Genomic DNA, 24,741 nt, shown 5'->3' on the forward strand with positions numbered 1-24,741 from the left:
GAAGGGGTGGGGGGAAAAACGAATAGTGCGTTCAGTAGCTTGAAGTGTCTGCTATAAACGTACGAAAACACGTTTTTGTTACTATAGTAGTTTGCGAGCAGCAGTGGTTTGAATGGAACGGAATGGAACAAAAAACACGAACAACAACTCACCTGCCCATAACGCGCTGTCGGTGAAGCAATTTTTAGCCGATAAGGGCATTCCAGTGCTCGAACATGCTCCGTACTCGGCAGATCTAGCTCCATGCAACTTTTTTTCTATTCAACAAGATCAAATCAGTGTTGAAAGGTACACGATTTTAGCCAGTAGTAGAGGCGAAGGAAAAAGCGACGCAGCTTTTGAATGATATCACAATAGATGAGTTTCAGCACTGCTTCGAACAATGGAAAAAAACGTATGGAAAGGCGTGTGAGGAGCGAAGGAGAGTATATTGAAGAGAAGCATATCGTTGTACCGTAATTTTTAAAATATAACCCTTTTTCGTAACCAGTCTCGTTATTTAATAGCCATAGCTCGTGTAAATAAAAATGGATCGCCGAATGTGTTGATAAGAGCAAAACTCGAGAAAGGAATTGTCCGATTTATATATGTGAGGGGCTTAAAATGCAAGGGGTGTAAGTGACTTGATCGATTTCTCTTCATCAACTTTTTCTTTAGTTAATAACTCAACTGCAAAATCGTTCCAATATGAGTTTGCTATACCATCCGATAGATGAGGTTCTGACCTTTCTTCAAGATTGTCAAATACAGCTGGGAATGAATTTGCAGCTAAGTTATGACCAAAAGAGAGAGTCGATGTAGAGAAATCGATCAAATCACTTACACCCCTTTCATTCTAAGCCCCTCATGTTATTTGCAAGTGGATAAAAAATCTTGCACGCGAATAGTGTCTGAAAATGATCTGATATTATGATGTCGAGTTTTGGTAGAAGTACTGATATTTTATTTAATAATAATAAAAAATAATTTTAAAAGTATATTAGAAGATCGTTCAATGAACAGTTCTGCGATTGGACCCATGATCGTTCGCTTAGTAAGAAAACGTGGATGTGATAACGAAAAATTAATTTTGGGCGGGACGAAGTTTGCCGGGTCAGCTGGTTCTTTATAAAAACCATCGACTCGAAGAACCTGGTATACGCACCTGAAATTCATTCGTTCAAAAATGGAAATCAAAACAAAAAAAAGGGGAAGGGCTGTATCTAGGGATAACATCTGGTCGGAGTTGAAAAAAAGGACACCTGTCACAACTACGATTATGACCAAACCATTATCATTCTTTTGAGATATAAATAAATAAAAACTAGTTGTACGGAGGAGGAGGTATTGAATTGAAGAGGCTTTAAACTCTGGGAGTTCATTCGTCTCTGAGGAACTAGTTGTATGTGATTTGCCACTCGAGAAACCAAAATAATCAAACCTATTCATTCAACATATTTCTCGGACGATCAATGCGGTGAAATCACTCCGGAGATTATGACTTCTGCTTGTACGATTACGGGAGATTTTTGGGTGGTTTCTGAGTCATCAAACATCATGCGCAATAGTGTTCCAAGGACATTTTTATGATGTATGGAACGCAAGAGCTCCTTCTCAAGCCCATATTATCTGATCGATTAGGTTTTACACCACATAGTCTAGCATGGATTTGGGAGTGGATTCCAATTGAAGATTTCATGAAATGTTTCAGCGTTTGGATATGCTTTTCCAAATCAAATTTGTCTGTAATGGTTCATTGTGAATTCCAAACTTCTGTTTCAACAAAATGGCAAATGCACATATCACTATTAGCCTCTTATGAATCACATATCCAGCAATTGAATTTATTATAAAAATCAGGGAAAATGCAAGAATATGGAAAATACATCAGGAACCCCAAAAAAAATGTCAAAATCAGGATATACTTCAAAAGTGATTCATAGGCTAAACATTCACGCCAACCGATGTATTGTACCCAAAACTCGAAATAAGACCTGAGGAGTGTAAGCAAGAAGTTATCTTGGCCATCTTCATGACAAATGATCCGCTGATATGTACGGAAGATAAAACGATCGGTCCCTGTGGACTGACACTAAATATTCCGTCGGGTTCATATTGGTGTCATCGGACCGACAGTAGACTCTTTTTTTCCTTTCGAACAAAGGATCATACTTGATACTTGATACGAAGCTCTAGTGAAGCCTAATATGTGAAGCTGCCAAATATACTTTAGAGAGTTAGAAGGCGGGTGATGGCTGGCACATCCCCCGAAAGGTACAGCCGGCCGATAACATATACGAAACATGTATACCAACCAAGCATAAAACGGATATAGATCGAGAACCTAGGCCAGCAATCTGAATAATTCTAGAACATTGGACAGCATTCTTGATCCAACAAATCCAACTCTAATAAAAAAAAAATGTATTCAATATATGTGTCGTCTAGTTGCAAACCGGCCAATTCCAAAAATAAAAATTATACAGGAGCATCATGCTACCGGTTCTGCAGCACATCTTGATTTTCAAAATCGTGCTTTATTGGGAATTGATTGATATTGGTGCTGTTTCTCACTGCCAATAAGCGGAAAAATGTATCTAAGGTCTAAAAAACAAAAAAAACATTTCTCAAACTTGTGGAGTTGGCCGGTTTTGCAACTAGGCGATACATGTTAAACGATGTGATATTGGTTGTCCTATCTACGTACGATGGCCAACGGCCGAAAGAAATAAATCAAACGACATGAAGCCCCATTTTCAACAAAAAAAGTCATCGCCCAACCGCAACAAAACCATGAAAGCGGAGTGCAATGCTTTTTGCATGGTTTTTATTGATCCACATTCATACATATTACGTTAAATACTTTTAAAACCTACCCGAGAACGGTAGGCCAGCTCCCGTGATCCGTCTGCTCATCCGGCCACCAGTCACCGGTTCGCGCTTACTTTTTAGCGAACGATATCTTCATCGCGTGGGTCGGCGTAATCTTGAAGCCTTGCAGAGCTTCACGGGCGGCACCGCTCTGCAGTTCCGTAGCGAACTCCACGAACGCAATGTCGTGTCGATTCGGGACCAAACGAACCTCCTTGAAGCCCGGGAATTGGTTGAACAACATAGACAACATCATCTCGTTGGTTTCCTCCGGCAGGTTAGTCAGGAAAAGAATCTGATTGGGTGGTTGTTCAGCCGTAGCGGAACTGTTTGTTGCCGCACCAGATTCGGCATTCTTCTGCTTCTTGGATTTCTTTTCCTCGCTCTGAGCCGGCTTCGGCGCTTTCGCCTTCTTCGGGCGCTCTTTGTAGGTGCCCTTTATTTTTGCGATCACATCGCTGTCCGTTTTGGAGTAGTTGATGCGCATTGGTTTGTCGTAGAAGGGGAACCCTTGCATCGTTCGCATCGCATTGTTGGCGCTTCCGATCTCCTTGAATATGATAAACGCTTGGCCACGCATCTTGAGCGTTTTCAACGCCACTATATCCATGATTTGTCCGAACTGGGAAAAGATTGCGTAAAGCGACTTCTTCAGCTCTTCCTTCTTAATTTTCTCGTTGAGATTGTTGATGTAAATCGTATGATTCGGGCGGATATCCATTGTGCTGATTTATTGGCGTATTTTAGATTAAAAATACTTTTTTAGTTTATCTCACTCAAGTAAACTATCCCCGCTTGCGAAAATGGTGAACAAATGCTGTCAAGTGGCATGTCTGTCCAAAGTACATAGAAGAGAAGGTAAGGAATATTTCCTGTGTATACACACGGAGAACGCATGTGTTACACACACAATGAAGTTAGTAATAAAAAATCCTCAATTAGTTTGAAGTTCTGAAGTTTTTTCAATTTTTCTCGATTTTAAAAGTTCTAAAAATCAAAAAAAGTGACAAAATTGCAAGTCGAGCCGACGGTAAACACGATAGTGCACCGCATTTTCAGCGCAAGTAAGATTTTATGTGATTTTTTATCGATTTTGTTTACTTCAGCAAAATGTTGAAGTACCACGTCCAGCGATGCCGGAACAGAATAATTTCAAATGCGATAAACTAATCGAAGATGTTTTCCGCTATCCCATGCATTCGCTCCTTGGATCGGGTACAGGAACGACACTGCTTCGATATCACCTCTCCACACATTTGTTTATCGGTTTTGCATTATTTTCATAGCACATGTGCGATAATTCTACTGTTTTAAATTTTAACATAATTAAATAAATTGTTATTTCATCATTTCGAAACATATTTTGAAACAGTTCTTCTACTATAATTTAAATTTTTTTTAAAAAATTGAATTTCTATGGATTTGATCGATGGTTTATTTCTATTTCTTGCTTTTCTTCTTTGTCTAACAATACTTGAACAAAGCAAGGAGTAGACTACCTTCTTATTCTACATACTTTGAAGCCTGTCAATTGGGTTAATTGTATCAAGGAAAGTGAAGTGGAAGGTAAAACGTAATGTCAGAATTGCCGTTCGGACGTATCCCTTAAGTTTGAACTTATTTACAAATATGGTATCCAAACAACACTAAACATTGACTACAGTATCGCCGGCACGGTTGATTGTCGTTATGAACCAGCACAAAAAACAAAGCTGCAAATTATGCGCCAGTGGCGATACCACGATCAAAGCACTCCCTGAATCACATTAGCCGAGCCAGCTGGCGTAAGTATATGCATAAAGGTTACTAGGTTACTATTTTCAACGACAACTGTTTATTTATCATACTGCTTCAAATAACTTCGACGAAATCAAATGTAACCATACCAACGTAAGTAATAATATAAACAAATCCAAACTTTTCGTCTTGTCATTCCTCATACGTCTTTTCTAAATAGTGTAAATTACGAGCCACCTGTTAACTCCACCATCTTGAATTGTATGATTCTACGCTAGGGATGATCAAAAATTACCTACACTATGAAAAGTTTGTTTTTAAACAGTAAACTTGAATTATTCATTATATCTAGAACAAGTGCACATTCAGGAAAAAATGTCATATAACGAAGTAAGTAAATAGTAAATACTTGGGTCATGAGGAGTCAATAAAATTTATTTTTCAAGTGTATTTTGCTTAAAAAATATTTTTTTTGCACCTTTTTTTCCGCATGCTGTGAGATGTTTCTCTTAAAAAAGAGCACACGTTTTCGTGACTCGGGCTTTGTTTATTTACCTTTTTGACCAAACCAGTATTGCAATAAATGCTGTAATTTATTTTATTCATATTTTTTGGTTGTTTGAGGAAAATAAAAAAGTTCAAATAATACAATTTTGTCGTTCAGAATATAGAATACCTAACATTTGTCGAGAAGTCAATCTGAATTATAATCAAGTTTACATACGTTTACAAATCAATAATACTGAAAATAAATGACACAAAATGAGGCCTGCCATATATATATATACAGTAATTTACATTTAATGCGACATGTCGAGGCACCACTCAGTGTCGCATTAGAGGAGATTGTGACCTGTAATTGGACATTCACGCTGACAGTGCTCAGTGTCGACGTCTGGTGGCGACTTTCAATTCGGGCTCCGAACTAGATAGTATAATCTCTATTAGATTAGAAGGCACGAATGCAGTTTTAAAATGTTAAAATTTGAATGAAAATTTCTACATTATGTTATTTAATTACTTGAAACACGTATTTTTTACTCTTATTTAACCGTTTGTCCATACATTTCTGATATTTTGACTGAAACTTTTCATTAAAATTGAAATTGTCTTCAAACACAATTTTCGTATGAGATATTTTCACCACCTGTAAAAAAAAGTGTATTTTATTTAAATAGAATGCTAATTCGATACGGATAGGTTAACTTTTATTCATAATTGTAATTTTGAATACGTGTTCATTCCGCCTGAAAATTATTTACTATCTTCGACGCTCCCGAAATTGTGGAACAAAGCTCAGTGCCGTCAACGCGAATATCAACAAACACAGCACAAACGAAAAACAGAATGTGAAAAACAAGTTAGAACCAGAAAAGAAAAACAGCAAAATGGACTCAATTTTCGTAGACATTGGTGAAGGATACATGCAAGGAGAATATTTAGATGAACATTTAGAAGATCTACTACCGGCCAACATTCATTCGAGCTGTTCTATTGCTTTAGAACAAATCACCGTCAGCGAAGCTAACAGCAAGCCTGATCAAAATGACCGTCCAGTGAAATACAAGAGACGAAAGTATAATGTCCTCACCATCAAAGATAAGAACATAGTCTGTGAAAGCCTTGCCTACAAAGTCATTGGTTAGTTCTAGCGAAAAAACTGCACCCGGACGCAAGTCGTTGAAGGAGAGACTGACAATTACCCTTGCAGCAATGCAAGTGGTAGCCACAAATTACCATTACAAGTGCTTGGCCGCGCATCAAATCCTAGGTGCTTTAAAACGCAAGGCGTGCCTGATGGGATACACTATTTTTCAAATAAGAAAGCGTGGCAAACTAGTGCGACGTTTACTGATTGGTCCTACTCCGTTTTCGTTCCTGAGATCAAACGGAAGGCAGCTGCACAGAATAGACCGACTAATGCGCTTCTAATTCTAGATAATTGCACCGCACATTGCAGTAAAGATAAGTTTCAAGTGGATGACGCAGAAATTCAGGTGATCTTCCTTCCTCCAAATGTGACAAGCTTTCTTCAGCCTATGGTTCAAGGAATCATCAATGCTTTTAAGGGTAATAATGTCATTACATTTTCGAGTCCAAGTTAGTGAATATTATTTTTATTTTTTAGTTATCTATAAATCGAATTTTCTGCGCCGTGTTCTGTTAGAAACTGACAGCGATCGCCCAGTTACAGAAGTTATCAAATCATTTAGCCTTTATGATGCTATTCAACTAGCGACTGATGCGTGGGCCACTGTAACTCCAGAAACGATTGCTAACTGTTGGCGCAATCTCTTAAGTCAAGATCAAAACTATAACTCGTTCAAGGATTTCACAATTTCTTCACCAACAAGTGACCCCCGCGTGTTGCTTTCTAAAGTAGTGCAACTCGTTGATCCAAACTACGAACTGACCGAAGAAGAAGTTCAAGAGTGGCTAAGCAACTCAGACAACATAGATGTAGCGCAAATATATACCGACGAGCAATTGGCCAAGCCTCTGGTGGTGACTTTTTCGAGGCCGACCATGAAGAGCAAGATTGCGATGCTAACGAAAGTGCTGAGGGTGATCTTAGTACTTCGGTTATATGTACTCTTGGAGCAGTCAATCCGAAAAACGCAATGATTATAAGTAGGCTATCAGCATCATGGATGTACTCAAAAATGTTCTTATTGCTGTTGGTGATGACCGTAAATTAGTGGAAGCCAAAAAATAAAAAAACGAATATGAAAATGAAATTATTCGCCTTCTTGACGAATAACAATAGTGAATTTTAATTAAGTATATGGCATGATAACAAAAATACAAAATGATTGATTGTAACACCATAAATTGTTTTGATTGGAAAAATGGTTGAAAATACTCCTAAAAATTTATCGTGTTGTAAAAACTCGCACAATGGTATATTCGTGTTGACGGCATTGATTCTTCACTTTTAGTTTATCGCACTGTTCCTGATAATCGGGCTGCTCTCGGATTAGTATTGCGACTGTGCCTCATTTCACACCCACTGCTGCTCCCAAGTCTTCCGACTCGGCGTATAGCAATATGAGATATTGCGTTTCTCACAAACAGATGGCAAGTGACACATGATTTCCACTTTTCTGCAGCGAAAATGACAATCCTGTAAAAATTGAGATGCGAATTAGAGACTTCCGATTAGATATTTGACTTTATTCAACTTTTTTATAAATTGCAACCTCCATTTCAACACACAATATACACATTGCTTTCCCTGTTTCCCTGTTTCTCTGTAATGGGTTCCCTGTTTCCCTGTGTTTCCCATTATTCCGCGGACGCACTTGAACATCCTTTAATCCATATCGTAAATAAGATTTGTGTTTTGATGCTGCAATTAATTAATATAGATAAGAACATGCGGAAATAACATTAAAATATCCATCTAAACCTTTTTTGATAAGTTTATGAATGTTCTTGGTTAATTTCTTCGGCGCCATGGGCTGAGTGATTGCATTCGTATTTTTAAGTTTCACATCATATTCTTCCTTAACGATAGTTGTGTCGATTTCGGCATCTGGTTTCTCTACCTTTATATTTCCTATTATTATCTCGAAATCAGGGGATAGTTTAGTTGACCAACGCCTTGCAATACCGCAATGCTATTTCTTGCTTCTCGATTCCGTAAACTGTCGACCGTGGAAGGCCCGTTTCGTCAGCCACTTGTAGAACACTCTCACCACGATTTATCAAAATGTTATTCTGAGTCCATTTTGATGTTTTTCTTGATTTGATTGATTGGTTCTAACTTGTTTTTCACATTCTGTTTTTCGTTTGTGCTGTGTTTGTTGATATTCGCGTTGACGGCACTGAGCTTCGTTTCATGATTTTGGGAGCGTCCAAGATAGTAATTAATTTTCAGGCGGAATGAACACGTTTTCAAAATTAAAATTATGAATAAAAATTAACTTATTCGTATCAAATTAGTATTCTATTTAAATGAAATACACTTTTTTTACATGGGGTAAAAAAACCTCATACGAAAATCGTGTTTGAGAACAATTTTATATTATATATAATGAAAGGCTTCAGTCAAAATATCAGAAGTGTATAGACAATCGATTAAATAAGAATCAAAAATACGTGTTTCAAGTAATTAATTAACATGGTGTACAAATTTTCATTCAAATTTTATTATTTCAAAACTGGCTTCGTGCCTTCTAATCTGATATAGATTACACTATCGAGTTTTGTCCCAAATTGAAAGTCGCCACCAGACGTCGACACTAACCACTGTCAGTGCGGATTCACCTCTGTCCAATTAGATGTAAACATGTCCAATTAAACGTGTCGCATTACAGGTATGTCCAATTAAAAAAATGTCGCATTAAATGTTAATTACTGTATATAGATATATATATATATATATATATATATATATATATATATATATATATAAATGGAGTGATGTCTGTCTGTCTGATTCTTATAGACTCGTGACAGTTTGAAACCCCTCCCCCCTCTCTAAGGGGAGGCTACCATACAAATGAAACACAATTTTCTACATTACTCGGTAATTAATCAAGCAAACCAAACCAATGTTGGCATGTGAAGATTTTAGGGTGCAATAAATGTTTCTATGATGATTAGACACTCCTCCCCCCACTCAAATGGGGGGATGCCATGCAAATGAAACACAAATTTCTGTATTTCTCGAGAATTAATCAAGCAAATGAAACCAAATTTGGTATGTGGAGGTTATAGGGTGCAAGAAATGTTTTTACGGTAGTGAGACACTCCACCCTTTCTCTACGAGGGGGCTGCCATACAAATGAAACACAAATTTCTGCATTACTCGGAAATTAAACGAACAAATGAAATGAAATGAATTTTGCATATGGAGGTTTAATGGTGTTTAATGGTGAAATAAATGATAAATAAATAAAACCAAATTTGGCATGTAACGTAACGGAGAAACATGTTATTTGCAAGTGGTTGAAAAATCTTGAACGAGAATTGTGTCTGAAAATAATCTGTTATTATTATGTCGAATTTTGGTAGAAGTACCAGGAATTTTATAGTAAAAGGTAATTTTAAAGGGTGGATTGGAAGATCAATCAATGAATAATTCTGCGATTGGACCCATGAACAACGCTTTGTAAGAAAACGTGGATGTGATAACGAAAAATAAATTTTGGGTGGAACGAAGTTTGCCGGGTCAGCTAGTCCATAAATTAAAATGGAAATCCAAATGTGTTGGTAGGCGCAAAACCCGAGGAAGGAATGGTTCAATTTGAGTCATCTATATTTCGTTGTATTCGTCTCTTCCTGTAGATCAATATAGCGGAGAAAAAAAATCGGAAAATTGAATTCCCATATATTCTACAATTAACTAAGCGTTGTTAGTCCATTTGATGTTGGCGCTAACGAAATTGATTTTTGTTCGAAAGTGGAAAAGGATTTTCAAACGGAACAACGCATTCCTATATCTTCTATCTATATAAACAAAAATGGAAGGCCAAATGTGTTGGTGTTCCCTAAACCCGAGGAAGGAATGGTCCGATTTGAGCTGTCTTTGATTTGTAATATTCTCTGTATCAAACATGTATTCCATGCAACGGAGAAAAATGTTATTTCTAAATGCTTGAAGAATCTTGAACGAGAATTGTGTCTGAAAATAATGTTTTATTATAAGGACGAATTTTTGTAGAAGTACTAGACAATTTATAGTAAAAGGAAATTGTAAAGGGTCATATGGTAATCAATCAATGAAGAGTTCAGAGATTGGAGTCACTAACGTGGATGTTTTAAAGTATTCAAATCAAAAAAATCTATTTTATATATATATATATATATATATATATATATATATATATATATATATATATATATATATATATATATATATATATATATATATGGTGGATAAATAGTTTCTCCATTTTTCTTCAAAGCGACGAAACATGAAGCTGAATGCGTCAAGGCAAATTTAAATTGGATAAACAACCCAACAAAATAGACAGTTCAAATCGGACGATCCTTTCTTAAATGATGCGCAAACAAATGTTTGTGGCGATTGATTTCAAAATTTGGAGATATATGAGGGGCTTAGAATGAAAGGGGTGTAAGTGATTTGAAATCCGGATTTTTAGCGTTATGTAATTTGTGCACGACGCCTTACCCATGTGTTCACACTAGGCTGACGTGCCGTGAGCGAGCTTTTGGTGTGTTGCTGGCGTGCAAACGAAAACACTTCACGCCGGCTATATTTATACTTCTCCGCTTCACTCTTGAATATATTTGTATGTTGTAGTGACATAATTCAGAACTGCGTGCATGCGGAAGGAGGGTCACCGAATGTCGTTACATGCCTTTATTTTGAATTTATTTTATTTTCATTTTATTTACTACGAAAATATTTAATTTTGTGAATATATATATATATCAAAATAAAGAACTAAGGGTGGGTTTAGACTAGTGATATATTCGTGTGAAGAAATATGATGAGATTTATAAAAATCGCATCAACCGTTTACACTAGCGCGAACTTATATAATGAATGAATTCATTTCTTCGGTGAATTTATTCGCCTGAAGTAGAACCGCATCCAACTTTAATGATTTCTCACCAGTGAGAAATTCACCAGCGTTCACATATGCCTGAATTTATTCTTTACATTGTATATACATATACCTCGAAGAAGTGTATCATATAAATTCTCACCCGTTTTAGCTATAGATCTCTCTAATGTAAACTCGCCATAAGAAAGAAGCCGTATCATGAAAGCGACCGCGAATTGTATGCAAGAATGTGGCAACTCCCATTGTAGGAAAAATCTGAGCGGCGAGTAGAATCGAGAAAACACACACATTTTATTCGATCAGCTGTTTATTTGTTTTGCTTTTTTCACTGTTTTTATTTTAAGCAAATGTATTTCCCGTATAATGATATCTATATAATAATATGTATCACAATTACGCAATTACGTAAAGGCGACATGTGTATCGATAGAATAGGAATACACTTACGCCTAAATGGCTACTGTAACAGATAAAACTAACGTTTATCGATAGATAGGAATACCCTACGCCTAAAAATGGCTATAGTGTAAAATACAACAAAAAATATCTTGAGATAAAAAAATGTACACGAATAAATTCGGCTCTGTTACAGCTGAATTACTAAATAAGCCTAATAAAATAAACAGATGGCATAAAAAATGGATTATTTATGTTCAATATGATTGTGGAAGTGTCGTTTAGGCTAGGCGCAAATTGAGAAACGTATAGCGCTCGTAAGTGAACACGAGACCCCCAATGGGTGCCACAAATGTATCGTGGGGGAGCGCATATTGAGTCGCAGTTTGGTGTAAATAACGTGCCACTCGCATACAATATCTGATTCACACAGGGTTGCGCGATATATTTATTTACTAACACAACCACCCGACCGGTACAACCACACAGTATCAGACTCACGGCGCTATATGATTGTTCACCAACACAACCACCACAACCGGCACGAGAAACTGTGATTCAGTCACAGCGTCACGCGAATCGTGTCTCATGAGCGCTCCACCATCTCGCGTAATTTGGCCAATTTGCGCCGTTCTATCTGTTTTCATTAGTCACAAAAACAGGCGCTAGATCGCGCCAAGATGTTCGCGCTATACGCGTCTCAATTTGCGCCTGGCCTTACGGCTGGTGAAGACATTTGAAAAATTTCTTGACATCCCTGATGTGCAGTGATCTGAAAAGGGAGTGAACAACAAACCTGCCTTTTAGGCTGAGAAATGACATATTTTGAGCCGGTTTGTTTTTATCTACAATATTGAATGAAAACATTGAAGTACGTTGTACACTTTGCAGTCAAACACATGCTAAAAGATAATAGTTTTTTCGATACCAGAACATGTTAGGGGCAGTAATTAATAGCGTACTAAGGAGCAGTGGGGTTAAGTTTAAACAAAACGTGACTGTGGTATTAAGACAATCGCATAAGGCGGCAATTCTTCGTGAAATTGGAAAACCTCTCGTGCTGGAAAATGTGAAACGAATTGAAAAACTAAAAGAGGACGAAGTAAGAAAATTTTCTAAATAGCTCATGAATAAATGTCTCACCAATTTGTTGTGCAACTAACAGGTACGAATCAAAGTTCACTACTGCAGTCTGAACTCAACTGATGTGCAAATTATCTCCGGCAAACATCCTGATCTTCAGGTGTCCCTGCCCTTCATACCGGGACACGAAGTGTCCGGTGAGGTGATGGAGATTGGCAAGAACAACCCAAACTTCCTGAAACGTGGTGACCGCGTCGTAGCTATGAACGACCTGCAGGACCCCAACGGAGGGTTGACAGCGGAAATGATTGTGAAGAATCGAGATGTGTGGAGTGTACCTTCGGATATTCCACTGAGGGAGATGACCGTGCTGCCTTACGGTCATGGGACAGCTTTGCTGACTTTTGCCGTACACTGTCCGCTGCAGGAGAACGATTTAGTTCTGATCACGGCTGGTCCCGCCGGAATGGGTTTGGCTGCGGTTGATGTCGCGGTGAATGTGTATAAGGCGAAAGTTATTGCAATTTGTGACACCGAAAGCAGTTCGGATTTGGTGCGAGAGAAGGGCGCCTATAAGACTGTGAGCATGGGCAAAAACTACACCAAGCTTTATAAAAGTATTGCGGATGCGATGGGGGATAAGAAAGCAAAAGTTGCGTACGATGCAGTTGGGAAACAGTTATTGCATCTGCTGGCAGATTTGTGAGTAGAGTAGTATTGTGTCTGTATTTCAGTGCTTTAATGATCATTACATTCCAGTGTGGATCATGAGAATGGTCAACTGATTTCGGTGGACCCGTTCAACACGCCAGAAAAACTTAAAGCATACAAACCGGAGTATGAGTTGCCGAAGAAAATGAAACGCACCGAAGAGGATAAAACGAACTCAGCTAAGCTTTTGAGTAACGTAAAGCATGTCGATTTGTACGAACATCCTGATGAGGACGTTTATCGGCAAATGATTTCCGATACCATCGAAATGCGGGAGGAAGGAATGATTGCCGGGTACATTAGCAAAGTGTTCCGGTTGAAGGAAATACAAGAGGCGGTGCAGTTTATTCAACAAAAGCAATGCACCGGAAAGGTGCTGATCGATGTGAAGTGTAGCGAAGAGGACGATTGTGAAGATGAATTTAAAGAGCAGAAGAAAAAGGATGACTAAAGAAATTTGTGTTAATTATGGTAATTGATGACTAGTTTCTGTTTGTTGTTAAGTCACATGATTTTCGTTCAAACAGCAACGGCATTGCTTCTCTCATTAAATATTCTGGCAATGGCTATCTCAGTTGTGTTGCTGTATAGCTAGAAAAGAGCGAATATACCTACTAGAATAGAGAACTTTATACATTCATATTTATCATTTTTCAATACAATAAACTCAAATCATACTTTCATGAATGTCGATTTTTTGAAGTATTTTGCGAAACATCTAAAATATTAGATCAAAAAAATAAAAAAAAAATATCGTGTTTAACTGAATAAACGACTTTTGAGAAAGGCATCTGGGATCTACTGCATCAAATCGATCAAAACATAACAAATACAGTAGAACCCTGAATATCCGCGAAATAGTCTGGCAAGGCCACCGTGAATAACGCGATAATCGACTTAAAATGAGGTGCAAACACTAAATCAAGATAATTCAGTGTGTAAACTGTTTTATCGAAAAAAAAATCTTTAAACTAGCCAGATGTAGGGTCATGTACACCAGTACTCGGATAATGTGGAAGTCATGGCCAAAACAGAAGATCAAGTGCCTACCTCTCACCAGGGTTGCCAATAATATTTTTGAAGAAACTGGAAGATTGCTCTTAAAAAAACTGGATCCTGTGAAACCTTTTTATTTTAAGAAGACCGGCTATGATTTATCTAAATTGATTTTTTTACCCATTTCAAAGCTTGAGAAATAGATTATTTTTAGGCTTGGTGTAGTGTTCATAAAACTGTAACTGTAATTACTGTGAAACAATATTTGAGGGATTTTTTTATTTGGGCAAAACTTGAAGAGTTTCGTATTTATCGCTTCATAAAATCCATAAAATCGCTGATAGAAGAGCATAGCGTATAGTTCGATACCTCAAAAAGGCACTTGAGATACGCTTGAGATACGAGCTAAACACCAAAAAATAAAATATACAACTTCTTATAATGTTATTTCAATAACCACAAACAATGTTGCTCAAGTATTACTTTGATATTGTAGTTATCAAATTTTGGTATTGAGAAGCTATTTTTCTCATTTTTTTTGGTATTATTCATTGCCAAATTTCGGTATCAATATCAAGATGAGGGATCCTTGAATATTTCCTCTAGCTCGAGAAAGTACTTTTGAAAAAAATATGCATAGTACGCTTTCTTGCAAAATTTACACTATGGTTCACATGCATTTTATGCATGTTAGCTATTAGCTATTTAGGGGAGTTTGTTTGCATTAATTAAATTAATTAAATTTAGAACTAAAATTCCTTCGAGTGACTATGAGAAACTAATATCCATTTGTTGTAAACGGAAGCAAGGTTACTTGGGTTTCGTATTCATATCAATTAAAGTCAATGGAAACCATTTACTCTATGACCTTCTGAACTTCAGAATGTTTCAGAGGATCTATAACATCTGATGTTTATATAAACTCAAAGCCTGCATAGCTCGCGGACACTATGAACTATTTTGGGTAAGTTTTCTTTCTATGGACATTTTACCAGTCGCGAATGGAATGGTAGATCAATTGGTCTGGACTTCAGAATGGTTTGGAACATCCGATATTTATATAAATTGAAACACAGTGTAGCACATTGATTCTTCTTAAATAAAATTAACAATTGAGTGATACCCTGTTTTTAAAGTAGTTTGATAAGTTTCCACCATTCGGGAAAGCTCTTCGTTTTGGAATTTTGGAACGAAATGGAAAGAACCGAATTACAACCCCGACTGTCGCAGAAAAGAGAGATCGATCCATGTTCGAATGATAAATGTATAAAAAAAATTACATAAGGGATAGGAAGAGGAAGGGACAGATAATATTTATCATTGTAAATTTATTTTACATAAAATGGATAAAACTAGGGCACACATATGAAAAACTGGATAAAACTGGACGATATTCCAAAAAACTGGAAGATTTTTGGGTTCAACTGGATGACTGGATCGAGAAAAAAAAACTGGAAGAATCCAGTTTAAACTGGAACATTGGCAACGCTGCCTCTCACTGACAAATTTCGGGAAGCTCTATTGGCGATCTAATACTTATGACAGACATACAGCTGTACTAGCGTTGTACTTCGAAAATTGTATGTCTGTCACCATGTACAGCGCTAGAACCATGCAAGCAACTCGGTACAATCGCTGTACCTGTACCGACCTATTTTACCGCTGTACATGGCTACAGTTGTACTGTGCGCAGCGCCACAAATGGTTAGTGGTGGGTAGCATGAACAAACTGAATCAAAACACTTGGTAAATATTCTTTTCATTGACTTTCTCTTGAGTTAATAACTCAGATTGGATACTTGTTTGTTGTGTTTGATGTTTCAGACGCTAAATAAAAAACTTTTTCATTGAAACATGTGGTGAAAATTGGTCGAATTTTTGATTGTCAGTCTGACATGCGGTACAATGTACAACCAAAGTATGTGTGTCATGCTATCGTGGTACCTGTACAACGCTGTACACGTACAGCGCTAGTACAGCTGTATGTCTGTCCATGGTATAACGCAAAACGTAAACGATCGGTGAGACATCTGGATTCTGTTTTTGTACTAAGAAAATGATGATAATGTAACCTAAAACTCAAAAAGACGGGTGGGTAATGTCGGAGACATAACCGGAGTGACGTAGGACTATACAAAGGGGACAGCTTTTGTTAAATATATATGTTAAATATATTGTTTTATTTTCTTCTCCTACCTATCTACCTGAAAAATGGATTAGTTTACTGTTTACTCTTTATGAACATGTTGTGGTTCTGAAAAGAACCTTTGGTGTTGTGTTTTTGTTATCACTCGATATTCCCATCTTGTTCGGTTAAACCTTACTGTTTAGCTATTGCGTTTGCCACTCGCCACAGCTTTCACAGTTGGAAAATTTCTTCCCATCCAGCTTGTGACATGTTGTTCAGTAAATTACATTTAATGCGACGTGCCGGAGAAACACTTTGCCATTCACTGAAACTAATTGTTGCCTTGATGAGCGCCGAACCGAAGCTGCTCTGTTCTTGATGCGGGTTTTCTGATTGTCGTGAGCAGCTTTGCAAGCCAACTCGAGCACTCCGACGGCCGAAACTCTATAATCGCTGTTAGGTATACTGGTGCTCCGGCACCAATCCGTTCGGCCTAGTTACCCTTGCGGAGCAATCAGTGAATGCGACCAACAGTGAACTGGAGACCTGCACGGTTCGAGTGAGACTTTGCCTTTCCCTTAACTTGTCCTCCTTTGTTACGTCCACGATGCCGATGCCGTACAACCACACGGGTTTACGGTTTGAAAGAAAATAAGATATTTTTTTGGGGTCCGCGTGTTTTATACTCTAGCGGTACACACTCACAGGATAGAGACAAATCGGCAGACTCAGCCAGAGGGGCGAGTCCAACGAAACGAACGAATGAGCGTTAAAAGGGAGCGATGGCAAAAAAAAATACATTCATTACGATTTGTTCGCTCGTTGGATTCACATGCAGGCTAAAAAGGGTCCTTTTCAGGATCACAAAATTATCTTCAATCAAAAGAGTTTATTGTTTTGTTATCACTCGATATCCCCATCTTGTTCGGCTAAACCTTTCTGTTTAGCGATTGCATTTGCCACTACCCACAGCTTTCACAGTTGGAAAATTCCAACAAGATGTCCCATCCAGCTTTGTGACATGTTGTACAGTAAATTACATTCAATGCGACGTTCCGAAGCACCACTCAGTGTCGCATTGGAGGCGATTTTAACCTGTAATTGAACATTTGCGATGACAGTGGTACAGTGTCGACTTTCAACTTTCAATCTGGAAACAATTTAAGAATTGGTGAAAATTGAATAATCAGGAAAGTCCCCAACTATCAATAAGTATGGGAAATTGCAGAGAAAATAAAAACACGTGTGCTCGGTTCGGTTGTCAAGATAGAGAATGAAATTACACGTTTATTGTATATAGGGGAGAATATAGGTTTACAGTACAGTGCAAATTCAATTTAATTAAATTCATTGGTTACACTGTTAATATTCCCCCTTAACCGGGAATTTAGGCTATGCCCAAAATCTTCTGTGCTTGTACAAATTTGGGTGCTGCAACTGGTTTCGTGAGAGTATCGGCATTTTGTTGATCTGAACTGACGAATTGCAATTTAACTGACTTATTATCCAGTTGTTCCCGCACGAAATGATGTCTTACATCAATGTGTTTACTTCTAGGTGAGTAACCAATCTCTTTTTCTGCCAGACAAATCGTACTGCGGTTATCGCAGTTTATTGGAACCGACTGTACATCTCCAAACAACTCGGCACGGAATCCACGCCACCAAAGTGCCTCCTGTGATGCAGCCGATAGAGCCATGTACTCGGCCTCTGTGGTAGAGAGCGCCACCGTTGGCTGCTTGCGACAACTCCAAGACACGGATCCACCACCATACTGAAAAACATATCCGGTGACCGATCTTCTTGAGTCAGGGTCATTACCCCAATCAGCATCGCTGAAACCTTCGAAAACTGCCTCATCTCGCTTCCGGTAAACCAACTTCATCATTTTGGTACCCTTGAGAAATCGTAGAATGCGTTTGGCTGCCATCCAATGAGCCTCACCAGGGTTACTGCAAAAACTGCTTACGGCGTTGACTGCATACGCGATATCCGGTCGTGTACACTGTGCTAAGAACTGTAGTCCACCTACTAATTCACGGTACGGAACATTCTGCATCCTCGTCTTCTCTTCTTCAGTCTTCGGTTCCATTGCTTTCGTCAATCGTTGATTCATCTCAGCAGGTGTCGAGATCGGGTTACTGTCAACCATGTTGAACCTCTGCAGTAACTCATCGATGTACCGTTCTTGATCTAACATAACTGTCCCATCGTTTCGAGTGATCCGTATGCCAAGCACCTGATTGGCTTCTCCAAGATCTTTCATATAGAATTTAGCTGACAACTGTTTCTTCACATCGTCGATCCATTCCGGTTCATTCGAAAATATTAAAAGGTCATCGACATAGACTGCAATGACGATGATACTCTTTCCATCAGACTTGAAGTAGACGCACGGGTCGTAACTTGATCGCTTCAGACCAATGCTCTTCAGCTGCGTGTCCAGCTTTACGTTCCACACTCGACTTGCCTGTTTCAAGCCGTACAGCGCTTTTCGCAGGCAACACACTTTGTGTGGAGTCTTTGAATTAACGAATCCCTCCGGCTGCTCCATAAAAATTTCTTCGTCGGACAAATTTCCTTGCAAAAAGGCTGTTACAGCATCCATTTGATGCACACGTAAATCCATTTGAGCTGCCATCGCCATTAGGTACCGGATGCTGGCATACCTGACTACAGGCGAATACGTTTCGTTGTAGTCGATGCCTTTCACTTGCGAAAATCCTTTAATCACAAGTCGAGCTTTCAATCGCTCTACTGACCCATCCGAATTTGCCTTCACTTTGTAGACCCATTTAAATTTTAGAGGCTTCCGCCCCGGTGGCAAATCTGTCAGTTCCCATGTACCGTTCAATTTCAGAGCTTCAAATTCGACTTCCATTGCACGCCGCCACAATAGCTTTTCGTTGGACCGCATAGCATCTTGGAAAGACTGCGGCTCAGTGCCAACGTGCGTAGAAGTTTCCTGCGAAAAAGGAGATTTTTGAGGTAGAACACTGCACGTCATATCAAAATTATGGTACTTGCCTGGAAGTCGGCGTTCCCTCTCACTGTGCCTGACAACATGTTGTAAATCTTCTTGTGGTGGAGGGAGCGCAGTCGATTCTGGTGTGGGCGCGTCTGCTGAGTAATATGCGCTATCAAAGTAGGACTCATCACCGTCACTATTATCGGATTCTGGAACCACTGCTTCTGTTGTCATCGTTCGACCACTATCGTTGGGAGCTGATTCATCTTCAACAAGTAACTGCATTGTTGAATACTTGCTTCTCTGAACCACATTGGTTCCCCCTTCCTTCGAATTCTCGGTTGAAGTTTTCTCTTCCTCGCTCAAAAAGACGATGTCGCGAGCTACTATAACCCTTTTTGTTCTTGGTATGTAGACACGCATTCCCTTCGACGTAGCGAAACCAAGAAAAATACCGGGTTCCGATTTCGCATCCCATTTACATCTGTGTGCTTTCGGTACATAGCACATAACCTTTGCACCAAACACTCGTAGCCCCGACAGATCCGGTTTCTTGCCACTGAACTGCTCCTCTGGTGTTACGGTCACACCCTTTGTTGGCGATCGATTGATTAGAAAAGCTGCCGTTGCTGTTGCTTCAGCCCAAAAACTTTTATCCAACCCAGCATCAAACATCAGACATCTCGCTTTCTCGACGACCGTTCGATTCATGCGCTCAGCTAATCCGTTCTGCTCTGGATTGTAAGAAACTGTCATTTCATGGTGGATGCCGGAAGAGCGCAGAAACTTTCGCATTTCCTGATTAACGTACTCCGTTTCGCATTTCCTGATTGTCTGTTCGGAGCCGCTTAATCCGTTTACCTGTTTGGTTTTCCGCAAATCCTTTAAATTCTTTGAAGCATTCGAAAACTTCCTTTTTGGAGCTCAGGAAGTAAATAAACAGCTTTCGACTGACGTCGTCGATAAATGTCAGGAAATATCTGCTACCGCCAAGAGACTCGTCTTCCATAGGGCCGCAGAGGTCGGAGTGAATCAACTCCAGAACCTCACTTGCTCTGGATCCCTTTTTGTTAAATGGCTGTCGATGATGCTTTCCTTGCAAACATGTTACACAGGATGGAATCGATGAATTGCTGAACTCAACACCTGTCACCATTGTTCGAAGTTGCTTCAAGCTTTGCTCGTTCAAGTGACCCATTCTACGATGCCACAGCATTACATCGGCTTGGGATTTTGCTGCACACGAAATTTGTTTACCGGTCAAACATAGTTTATAAAGACCTTCTGTCTCTTGTCCAACAGCTACCACCTCGTTGCTATTCGAACGCACCTCACATACGTCCTTGGTAAACAATACACGATAACCTTTGCTGCATATTTTGCTTACGGATAAAAGGTTTATCGCTAGGTCTGGAATGCACAATACATTAGACATCGTTAGCTGGCATGATTCACCTCTGATGTTTGCGTTAAGCTGCACGCTTCCACAAGCGACGACGGGTACTTCAGCATCATTCGCTACATTCACTTGCTGCGATACTTCCTCAGCGTTTTCAAGAAGCGCCCTGCTGCTGCACATGTGCGAAGTCGCCCCTGAGTCGAAAATCCAGTCCATCTCAATGCCGTGTGATTTCTGGAACATGCTCATCGCTGCGTGCCGCTTGTCAGATTTATCCTGTTTTTCCGTTGGATGTTTCTGCCGACATTCCGAAACATAGTGCCCCAAACGTTTGCACTTGAAACACTTTACAGTGGATTTGTCACTTTTCTTCTTCCCTTTCTGTTGCTGGCTGTAGAAGGCTTCCGCATTGCTACCTGCTTTTGGAACCGTGCTCATTTTCACGTCCTGGAGAATTTTCGTCTTTACAGCATCTGCTGTGATACGTGTTCCGGACGCCTCGAGATGGGTCGGTTCGTACATCTCGGGCAATCCCATCAGCAACAAACTTGCCAACCAAGTATCGTCGACCACAAAACCAACTTCTGACAACTTGTGGCTGGTCGACATCAGCTCGCTGACATATTCCTCTACCGACGAACAATCAGATAAGCGTATACGTGTCAACTTACGCAGCAGTCCGATCCGCCGGGTCATCCCATCACCCTGGAATGAATTTTTCAGGTTTGTCCAGGCTTGTTTTGCTGTCCTAGCGCTCTGGACTAAACTGTAGTTTACCGGTTCAATGCTCAGGCAAACTGTAGCTAATGCCCGCAATGACTGCGCATCCTCCGGATCAACCTCCTGTCGTGTAATCGTATCCCAAGTTCCTTCCCGAATCAAAAGCATCTTGGTTGCAAATGCCCACGAACTGTAGTTTTCCCGGCCACGCAATCTTTCTATTGCTGGTAACGAAATGTTTCCTCCTGGAGCTGCAAATCGCGGATTGTTTACTTCCGCATTCTGATTCCGCTCGTTGCTCGTACTACCACCACTCGTAGACATTTTTACCGATATTCAAACACTTCTCAAACCGACCGAAAAACAAAAAACGATTATAATCGCGCAAAACTTTTCTGCCTGCCTGGGCCCATAACCTATGGGAAATTGCAGAGAAAATAAAAACACGTGTGCTCGGTTCGGTTGTCAAGATAGAGAATGAAATTACACGTTTATTGTATATAGGGGAGAATATAGGTTTACAGTACAGTGCAAATTCAATTTCATTAAATTCATCGGTTACACTGTTAATAATAAGCTCAGAACAACTGCCAAATTCACATACTCATCAGACCCTGGCAAACAAATTATGAAAAAATCAATTTGTGTTTTATTATTATTTTGTATAATGTTTTAGAAAGCATTGAACTGTATTTCCTAAACTCTTTTTTGGAAGGTTTAATGGCCCTGAAAAGCGCTTTGTTTTATGGAATGGTTCCAATTTAGAAAACTTAGTACTCGTGGTTTTGAAAAAAACCATTTCGAACGCCCTCGATGCCGCCTTGTTCTGGATTTGCCACCAAAGCAGTTTGTATAAAGAACAAACTTTTTTCTTCTGCTACCTGATGCCGTTTTGCGATTGCGTTTGCCACTCGCCACTCGCTGCAACTGCCTGTTGTTGTCTTGATGTGTTCTGTTCTGAATGCGGTTTTTCTTATCGTCGCGAGCAGCTTTACCAGCCAACTCGATCACTTCGGCGGCCGAAACTATATAACGCCGGCTAGGTGGACTGGTGCACTGGTACTAACGCGCTCGGCCTAGCGGGGAACTCCAGATCAACACGGTTCGAGCGGGATTTTGCCTTTCCCTTCACTTTTCCTCCTTTACTATGTCCAGACATGGCTGCTTGGGTTGGTTTGTTGATGTGTTGTGATGCGAACCGATGTGGTGTACGGTTTGAATGAGAATGATCGGTACGGCAGCGGAGCGGGGATTTTTAAGCTGACTGGCTGGCTCGAGAATTACGCATGTGTGAGACTGCGACCAATGTTTCGTTCATTTTTTTCTTTTTCCTTTCCAATCGTGCTTCATTCTATTTCGCTGCTGATCTGGTTGCCCGTTTTGATCGGTACGATTTGAGGAGCACAAAATGGACCAATCAAAAATGGGCACATAGAGCATTTTGACAATGCTTGATATTTCACAATTATTCAATTATTTATCTCAAGAAAAATGAAATGTTATTCGTTATGATTGATGCGTAGATATATTTCCTATCAATTGATGCAAAAACCTTTGCGATCTATTGAGAAATGCTCGAGTTATAAGCGTTCCAAATCTTGCATTTTTTCCTACTTGTTCAGTGCCTAGATTTCCATTTCACCCCCTATATCTTCCGGTTAGACGTAGTCCTACGTCAAAAACAAATCACGTATATTCTACTTCCAGGCTTTCCAAGGTAGTTCTCACATGCAGGAATCGTGCATTTTTTACTTGTGTTTGATTGTGCTCTCGAATTTCCTTCTTTAATTCAACCATTGTCAACATTTTTATAGTATTCACTACTGAAAGAGGTAAATAAATAACATGTTATATATAAAATTGCGCAGAATTAAATTTCTTACAAACTTATCGCAATCAAATAATCTTTTATGATTATAACATTGTAATTTATGGAAAGAACTACAAACCTTCCATAAGCTCAGATGGCAAAATTTAAAACCATCATCATTTTCACCGCAATGCCGCCTAGGTGTAGATTTGTACGTTAGATCGCCAATACTGAACTGTCGAGTTCCGAGTATGTATTGTTTTGGAAAATCAAAAAAAAAAGACTATGAAAACGGAAAACCTGCTGCTTTTGTTTTGTATTATTATTTTGTATTATTGTATTTGAATCGTAATCCAATTCGGATTCTGATTTTGAAGAGTATATTCGAGTAGGCGGCATTAAGCTATGTGTGCTTTCATTAGAAGGCGAAAAAAATGATGGATATTCAGGTGGAATAAACTCGCTCTCAAAATAAAAATTGTGAATGAAAATTTACTTTAACGTATCGAATATTTATTTTATGTGATGAAATAAGAGGTTTTTTTCCGATATCGCAGAAACATATTGAACGTAAACTGTGTCTAATGATGATTATTATAATAGTAATTATTTGTGGAGCAAACAGGAAATGCATCGACAAATGGTTAAGTGAGTGCCAGAACTACATGTGTTAGGTAATCAAACAATATGAAGTAAAAATTTTCATTCAAACTTTTATATTTTTACACTGCACTTGGCCCTTCTGATCTGATAGAGAATAATTTACCTCCCAAGCACTAATATCGCCACCAGACGTCGACACTGTACATTTGTCGTCGCAAATATAAACAAATCAGACTACATAACGCACACCAACAAACCACCGCATTCGTGAAACTGAAAACGTTTCTCGGTATTCTGGCGGCGGTAAAGGTAGGACGTGTGCTCTGCGGATAAAAGGATAAAACATCTCCGAAATGGCTGGACTTTTGGTGGCTAAAATCACACTTTGGCGATCCTGCCAGGAGCTGGAATTTTCTGCAGTACGGCTACTTGTGTTCGTCGCGGCTAATTAACCGTTTGGTCGATTATTTTAGCGTGGTGTTGAAGTGAGAAAACAGAAGGCTGTCGTCCCGGCTTAGTTATTGTGATTGTTGTAATATCGCCTGTAGCTGGAAAGATGATTTAACACAAGTGTTTTTGACGTAGAACTACGTCTTTCATTAAGGGTGCCAAATCAGAAAACAGGTCACGTTTTTATGAAATAAAGATAACGTTAATAACTATTTTTGCCGCGAACGGATTTTGGTGATTTACATAGTAAACGAATCGGAAATTCCCTAAGCTTTGTTCAATATGCTATACATAAGAATCTCCTGGTTTGTTAATGGTTAAAATACATGAAAACTTTAAGCGTTTCCATTT

General features: G+C 39.0%; 3 protein-coding genes across 3 annotated transcripts; 2 read left to right on the forward strand and 1 right to left on the reverse strand.

The window, feature by feature from the left end:
- Window positions 1–2,727: 2,727 nt before the first annotated feature.
- On the reverse strand, window positions 2,728–3,674 carry LOC129771805 (U1 small nuclear ribonucleoprotein A). Its single transcript, XM_055775852.1, has one exon. The coding sequence runs from the start codon at window positions 3,569–3,571 to the stop codon at window positions 2,921–2,923; it is 651 nt and encodes a 216-aa protein (XP_055631827.1). The 5' UTR covers window positions 3,572–3,674; the 3' UTR covers window positions 2,728–2,920.
- A 2,237-nt stretch (window positions 3,675–5,911) lies between these two features.
- LOC129771804 (tigger transposable element-derived protein 6-like) lies at window positions 5,912–7,287 on the forward strand. The gene is made up of 3 exons (XM_055775850.1): window positions 5,912–6,358; window positions 6,526–6,657; window positions 6,716–7,287. Exons 1-3 carry the CDS (start codon window positions 6,301–6,303, stop codon window positions 7,210–7,212), a joined length of 687 nt encoding a protein of 228 aa, XP_055631825.1. The 5' UTR covers window positions 5,912–6,300; the 3' UTR covers window positions 7,213–7,287.
- A 5,047-nt stretch (window positions 7,288–12,334) lies between these two features.
- LOC129771802 (quinone oxidoreductase-like protein 2 homolog) lies at window positions 12,335–14,003 on the forward strand. Its single transcript, XM_055775848.1, has 3 exons — window positions 12,335–12,624; window positions 12,688–13,307; window positions 13,365–14,003. Exons 1-3 carry the CDS (start codon window positions 12,457–12,459, stop codon window positions 13,765–13,767), a joined length of 1,191 nt encoding a protein of 396 aa, XP_055631823.1. The 5' UTR covers window positions 12,335–12,456; the 3' UTR covers window positions 13,768–14,003.
- The last annotated feature ends 10,738 nt before the right edge of the window (window positions 14,004–24,741 follow it).

Source organism: Toxorhynchites rutilus, chromosome 2 (genome assembly GCF_029784135.1).
Source record: "Toxorhynchites rutilus septentrionalis strain SRP chromosome 2, ASM2978413v1, whole genome shotgun sequence".
Lineage (NCBI taxonomy): Eukaryota > Metazoa > Arthropoda > Insecta > Diptera > Culicidae > Toxorhynchites > Toxorhynchites rutilus.

Coding starts and splice junctions, on each gene's coding strand:
- LOC129771805 (XM_055775852.1), bottom strand. CDS start 3,571: ATGGATATCCGCCCGAATCATACGATTTACATCAACAATCTCAACGAG.
- LOC129771804 (XM_055775850.1), top strand. CDS start 6,301: ATGCAAGTGGTAGCCACAAATTACCATTACAAGTGCTTGGCCGCGCAT. Junction 6,359..6,525: donor GGCCGCGCATCAAATCCTAG/GTGCTTTAAAAC, acceptor TTCTAATTCTAG/ATAATTGCACCGCACATTGC. Junction 6,658..6,715: donor AATCATCAATGCTTTTAAGG/GTAATAATGTCA, acceptor TTTATTTTTTAG/TTATCTATAAATCGAATTTT.
- LOC129771802 (XM_055775848.1), top strand. CDS start 12,457: ATGTTAGGGGCAGTAATTAATAGCGTACTAAGGAGCAGTGGGGTTAAG. Junction 12,625..12,687: donor AAAAACTAAAAGAGGACGAA/GTAAGAAAATTT, acceptor TGCAACTAACAG/GTACGAATCAAAGTTCACTA. Junction 13,308..13,364: donor TTGCATCTGCTGGCAGATTT/GTGAGTAGAGTA, acceptor ATTACATTCCAG/TGTGGATCATGAGAATGGTC.